The sequence below is a fragment of the Mus caroli genome, chromosome 11 (assembly GCF_900094665.2).
Source record: "Mus caroli chromosome 11, CAROLI_EIJ_v1.1, whole genome shotgun sequence".
In the NCBI taxonomy this organism is placed as follows: domain Eukaryota; kingdom Metazoa; phylum Chordata; class Mammalia; order Rodentia; family Muridae; genus Mus; species Mus caroli.
This window is the reverse complement of record NC_034580.1, coordinates 106167867-106173866: the sequence shown is the minus strand read 5'-3', so window position 1 is coordinate 106173866 and position 6000 is coordinate 106167867. Positions and strand designations below refer to the sequence as shown.

At 39.3% G+C, this 6000-nt stretch overlaps 1 protein-coding gene across 4 annotated transcripts in view; it reads left to right on the top strand.

Annotated features, from left to right (window-relative positions):
* Positions 1 to 6000, top strand: part of Abca5 (ATP binding cassette subfamily A member 5) — a 73415-nt gene that overhangs the window by 39013 nt on the left and 28402 nt on the right. For all 4 annotated transcript variants that reach the window (XM_021176497.1, XM_029483791.1, XM_029483792.1 and 1 more), the window contains 5 exons: positions 350 to 488; positions 1656 to 1746; positions 1925 to 2064; positions 3420 to 3539; positions 5179 to 5380. In XM_021176497.1, coding sequence (XP_021032156.1) covers positions 350 to 488; positions 1656 to 1746; positions 1925 to 2064; positions 3420 to 3539; positions 5179 to 5380 — 692 coding nt within the window. The remainder of the gene's footprint in view (positions 1 to 349; positions 489 to 1655; positions 1747 to 1924; positions 2065 to 3419; positions 3540 to 5178; positions 5381 to 6000) is intronic.

Genomic DNA, 6000 nt, shown 5'->3' with positions numbered 1-6000 from the left:
GCCATCAGTGGAAAGAGAGGCCCATTGGACTTGCAAACTTTATATGCCCCAGTACAGGGGAATGCCAAGGCCAAAAAGTGGGAGTGGGTAGGTAAGGGGGTGGGGGGGGAGGGTATGGGGGACTTTTGGGATAGCATTGGAAATGTAAATGAGGAAAATACCTAATAAATAAATAAATAAATAAATAACCAAGGAAAAGATTCATTCACAATTTTAAACATTTATACAAACTTTAAGAGAGATTTTTTTGGGTGAAAATATTAACTTGAAATAGGGAAAATTTCCACCATCTATATACATTTTCAATATTTTGGTTTTCTTGCCCTTTTTTATACCCCTATTTGCTCAGATACTCCTGCTCGATGAGCCTACAGCAGGAATGGACCCCTGCTCTCGCCATATTGTTTGGAATCTTCTGAAGTATAGAAAGGCTAACAGAGTGACTGTGTTTAGTACTCACTTCATGGATGAGGCTGACATTCTTGCCGGTGAGATGCTTGCTTTACTGTAAAAGCTAAGGGAGATAAACATGGAATGCGGGTCCTGAGGAACAGAGAAAGACTTAGTTGATGGTTCATATTCTAAACAAGACGTTTTAAAGATTAGAAATTATATATTTCTGTGTTTAGTGTCTTCCAGATCATCCTGGAAAATAAATATTTCTCAAAATAAATCACACAAGGATTTCCCATACTCATTATATACTAATGTATTATCTCAAAGGGCCATGAAGCCAAATTAGCAAAGGGCTAAATCACGTGAGGCGGAAGTGTGGAGGAAGCCAGGCATGTGCTTTCCAGAGGCCCTTAATCTCCCCATGATTTACTTGTAAGCAAATGCAAAATAAACTATTGTTTGCTACTTTATTTGAGGCTCAAGTGTCCATAATTCTTTTGTGTACTGGTTCATAGAGCTGTTCTTCTCAACACAGCACAACTCCAGAAGGAAAGGAAAGCAAGCATTCAGTATCCACTGTTTTTGTGTGCAGTGTTTAGACATAGTGAGTTCCATGTCTGTTTTAACACTAATCAGAACCTTCCGGATCCAGATTCTCAGTCAAGGGCTGGCTTTGTAAGCAGGTCATTCTAAGGTAGCTCTCAGTGTCCTGTTAGCCATTTTCTGTGCTCTCAATGTTGTGTATGTATATGTTACAATTAGATATGTTGGGCTTGGGTTTTAACACCCAGGACAAAAGTCCGAGAGTTTGAAATACTATAACTTATTTTTCTAGCTGATTGTGTAGTATTAGATGGATAAATCAACTTATCTCTTCAGTAGTATCTATATAAAATAGAATTTAATGAACTAACATTTTTATTTTTGTTACCATGTTTCCTTTTTTTTTGTACATTTGGTTAAAGGAATCATGAAAACTCCTGTATTATAGGTTCCTTTAGTAAGAGTCTGGGCTATTTGGAGTATGTTCTCTGGAGTCAGGCTGCCTGAGGACAGTTCCTGGCTTTGTTGTATTAATAGCTATGTGAAACATGTTTAAGTAATGTGTGTTTGTCTTCTCCCAGTATTCTCATCAGAAAAAAAATAAGTGATGATATTGTCGTGTCTTCCTTATAAGGTTAATATGATGATTAATGATATAATACTTGTATGTATGCTATTATTAACTTAGACATTGAAATGTGAATTCCACTTTGTAGACAGGAAAGCTGTCATATCACAAGGAATGCTGAAGTGTGTTGGTTCTTCAATTTTCCTAAAGAGTAAATGGGGAATCGGCTACCGCCTGAGGTAACACTTGTTCTCCTGGGCCCTTAGTCTGTGTGCATTTATGCTTAGTCTGCTGTTACTGTTTGCAAGGCTTGCTGTACTGTGCCCTAGCCGTGTTTAGTGATATAGTTTAGAACATTCAGAATTTATTGATTATTTATTGACTAATGATAAAATTATGAATTTTGGCTTTTCCTAGCATGTATATAGACAGATACAGTGCCACAGAGTCGCTGTCGTCACTGGTTAGGCAGCACATACCCGCAGCTGCTCTACTGCAGCAGAATGACCAGCAGCTCGTGTATAGCCTGCCTTTCAAAGACATGGACAAATTTTCAGGTAGTTCTTTTTTTTTTTTTTTTTTTAGTTTCTTGGTTGAGTAGAGCTTTTGTTTTGGGAATAGGTTTTGCTCTGCCTTTTTTGATTACTTCTCTCTGTAATAGTCTCAGCTGGTCAGAGCTTGTAGTTTTTCTGCTTCAACTTGTCTTTGAACCTGAAGTTTACTGCATACTAACATGTATGATTTCTGCTTTTGTTTTTTTATAAATAGTATACAACTATCATTTGCTAATTTAAATACTTAATGGAAATAAAGAGAAATATGTTTATGTTGTTAAGAAAACAAGAAAATTAGGGTGGGTTTGGTGGTGCCTCTCTATAATCATGGCAACTGGGCGGGGGGGAAGGAAGGGCACAGGGACAGCCAGAAGCTGGCTAGAGGTATGCGACCAGTGTAGTCTCCATAGCCAATTCCAAGCCAGCACAGCCAGGTGTAGAGTTGGAGCCCTGGTTCAAAGCTGGCAGAATTGTTTGTAGGTCTCCTGAGGACGAGCTGTGTGTGCGTGTGTGCATGTGTGTGTGTGTTTCTTTTTCTTTTTGTTGTTGTTTAGTGTATATGAGTGTAGATGTTCATGTGCTTTCAAATAATTTCTAATTTCACAATAAATTATAAAGTAATTATTTTAATTTAGAATTATTATTTAAGTGTATAAAATATTTATTAGTTTTAGTTGAAAACATGTTAAAATTCTAATGAATATTTTCCAAAAATCAAAATTTCCTTGGCATTCTGTGCAACTTGAAATGTTAAAAGTATCCTGACACCAAAATCTTTGAGTACCATTATGCTGACTAAGTAAATTTAGCCCTTTCTCCCTCCCCTCCCCTCCCCTCCCCTCCCCTTTCTTCCTTCCTTCCTTTCTTTCGTGTGTGTATTTTTTGTTGTTTTGGAGATAGGATCTTAGACTCCAGCCTGAGCTGTTTGGCTGTCTTGGAGCTTACTGTATGGTGCTGGGTTAGCCTTAATTTCCTAGCAGTTCTCTTGCCTCAGCCTCTGGAGTGCTGAGATCACAGATATGAAAACCTAGGCCTGGCTCATACCCAGTTTTGAATGGCATTTTAGACTTTTGTATGACTTGAATGGCACTGTAGGCCACTTTATATTGATTGTATTTTTATAGTGTTTGTGTGGGTTGTGTGGGTGTGTGTATGTGGGTGTTTGCATGTTGGGTACCTGTGCCTGTGGCGGCTTCTCAGCATCAGATTCCTAGGAGCTGTATTAGAGGAGGATGTGAGGCACTCCAACCTGGGGACAGAGAAGGACTCACATGCTCTTAACTGCTGTGCTTTCTCTCCTTCATCCATCCCACTTATGAGAGCTCTAAATCATTTGACCTCTTTCTGCTTTCTTTTAGGCTTGTTTTCTGCTCTGGACATTCATTCAAACCTGGGAGTTATTTCTTATGGTGTTTCCATGACAACATTGGAAGATGTATTCTTAAAGCTAGAAGTTGAAGCAGAAATTGACCAAGCAGGTAAAAACAGAACTAAAAAGATCAGTCAATGAACTGGACAATACAAATAATTATATAAGTAAATGAATTAATTATGTAAGCATATGAAGTCTGTGTTGCCTTGTGGAGCCAAGGGCAGAAGTAAATAAGTAATTGAAATATTGCTAATGGTGATAAGAGATTATGGAGGAAATGACCTGATATGCTTGGCAAGTCTTATTGTTAGAGAGGGCTTTATTGAGATGCTTGAAACGAGATGTGAATCCCAGAAAAATTCACATATGCAAACATCTTAGGGCAAAATGTACTGGATAAAGAGAGTTTCTACTTCTCAGGTGTTGTGACATTAATTAGATGTCTTTGAGGGACAAAAAGCAGGCCACCATGGTGGGAACCATGAAGGAAATATTAGGTGTTGCTATCAGAGAGTAGCCAGAGGGCTGGGTCAGGTTTTACCTTTGATTTTTGTTTTGCTTGTTTTGTTTTGTTTTTTCGAGACAGGGTTTCTCTGTGTAGCCCTGACTGTCCTGGAACTCACTCTGTACACCAGGCTGGCCTCGAACTCAGAAATCCTCCTGCCTCTGCCTCCCAAGTGCTGGGATTAAATGCGTGTACCACCATGCCCGGCAGGTTTTGCCTTTGAACATCTGGGAAGAGCTTTCTTTAATTTTGAATGCAGTGTCAAAGAGTTTAAAGCAAAAGAATAACTCGGTAATTCTTGGTTTTTAGTTGAACACACTCTTGTTTGGGAAGGTAGTTCCACAATAGAGTACTTGTCTGGCATCTGCAAGACTTTGGGTTCATGTCTAACACTGAAAAGTATTTCTAATTATTGGATGGTAGCTGTAGTGTGAAGGAAGAGCAGAAGATCAGTCAGGAAAACTTGTGTATAAAATTGGGCTTGAATAGGGTGGCAGGAAAACATGCACAGGGTGGATTTGTAGTGTGCTGATCTCAGCAATAATGGTTTGCTGAGGCTTCTTAGGGAGGGATCAAGAGGCATTGTCAAGTTTGGGAACTGCATGTAGTTGCCTCTTCCTGAGAGCAGAGGGGTAGATACAGAATGTAGGACGCATGTTTGCCTTCACTATCTAAGGTGCATCAGAAACTCCATGAGGTGTAAGGGCTGGAGCTGAAAATCTTGAAGTCACAAAGATGCTGTTATGGAGACTGGGGAGAAGAGTCAGTGGGAGGGGCACCCTGATGGGAGCAGCTGGGAGAAAAGAAGGGCTGGCATTGTGAGTTTTTCTTCACAAAAGAACAGAGAAGCAAAATTTTAGAAAAAGCTGTCTTTGGTGCAAGAGAAAGTGGACTCTTGATTGTCAAATATACAGAGTAAAGCAAGGAAAGAAATTATTTGGAAACAGGATGGTGAGCAGCTTCGTAGAGAGGGAGAAATTGATGACCTTGCCAAGAGCATCTTGGGTGGCGTGGCCAAGAGCGCAGCGGAATTGTGTAGTGTACGACGAGACAGTGAGCTGGGAATTTTATGACTGAAGCTTAGCATGAAGTCAGTGTCAGTAGATGATGCCAAAGAGTGTAAGTCTCTGTCCTACTCCACTCCCAGACATGTGCTGTAATGTTGATGTCTTAGTCGTTGATCTTTGTATTTCAAACACTCCAAAATGGTTTTGTGTTTGTTACTTTTATTGGTGGAAAGATTATAGTGTATTCACACAGCAGCCGCGGGAGGAAGAGGCAGACTCGAAGTCCTTTGATGAAATGGAGCAGAGTTTGCTTATTCTCTCGGAAACGAAAGCTTCTTTAGTGAGCACCATGAGCCTCTGGAAGCAGCAAGTGTCCACGATTGCAAAGTTTCATTTCCTCTCACTGAAACGAGAAGGCAAATCCGTGCGCGCTGTGTGAGTACCATCGTCATTCTCCTGACAGCCTGTCTTTTTCAGGTGACAAGTAGAATTTGCTATCCAGACATTTAAACAATGACATGAACACAGCTTTGTAGTTCCGAAAGATTAAATGACAGTTTCACAGTCACAGTAATTTCATTACATATCCATGGTACTTTAACCTTTTCATTCTTATCATCTGTCTGTCTGTCTGTCTGTCTGTCTAATCTAATCTAAGCCAGTCTAACTGAGACAGTCTCACTCTATAGCACTGGCTGGCATGAAACTCACTCTGTAGACCAGGCTGGCCTCCACCTCACCTAAATCCCCCTGTCTATGCCTCCTAAATGCTGAGATTAAAGATGTGTGCTATTGTGCTCAGCTCTACCCTTTTTTCCTAAACTGACTTGGTCTCATCTTTAAAATGATGAAGTGACAAGTAATACTATCTATTTAATGTCTAATTTTTGAGTTATTGTCATTACATTTAAATTTTTATTTTGAATTTTTATAATTTCATAATTTTTCCACCCATTAAGTTTTGTAATTGTTTTTAGTAAATAGCAAGAAAGTTAAATTTATCTCTATGTATTAGATGAAGAAAGTGGAAGTATAAAGAAAGTTATACAGCTAGT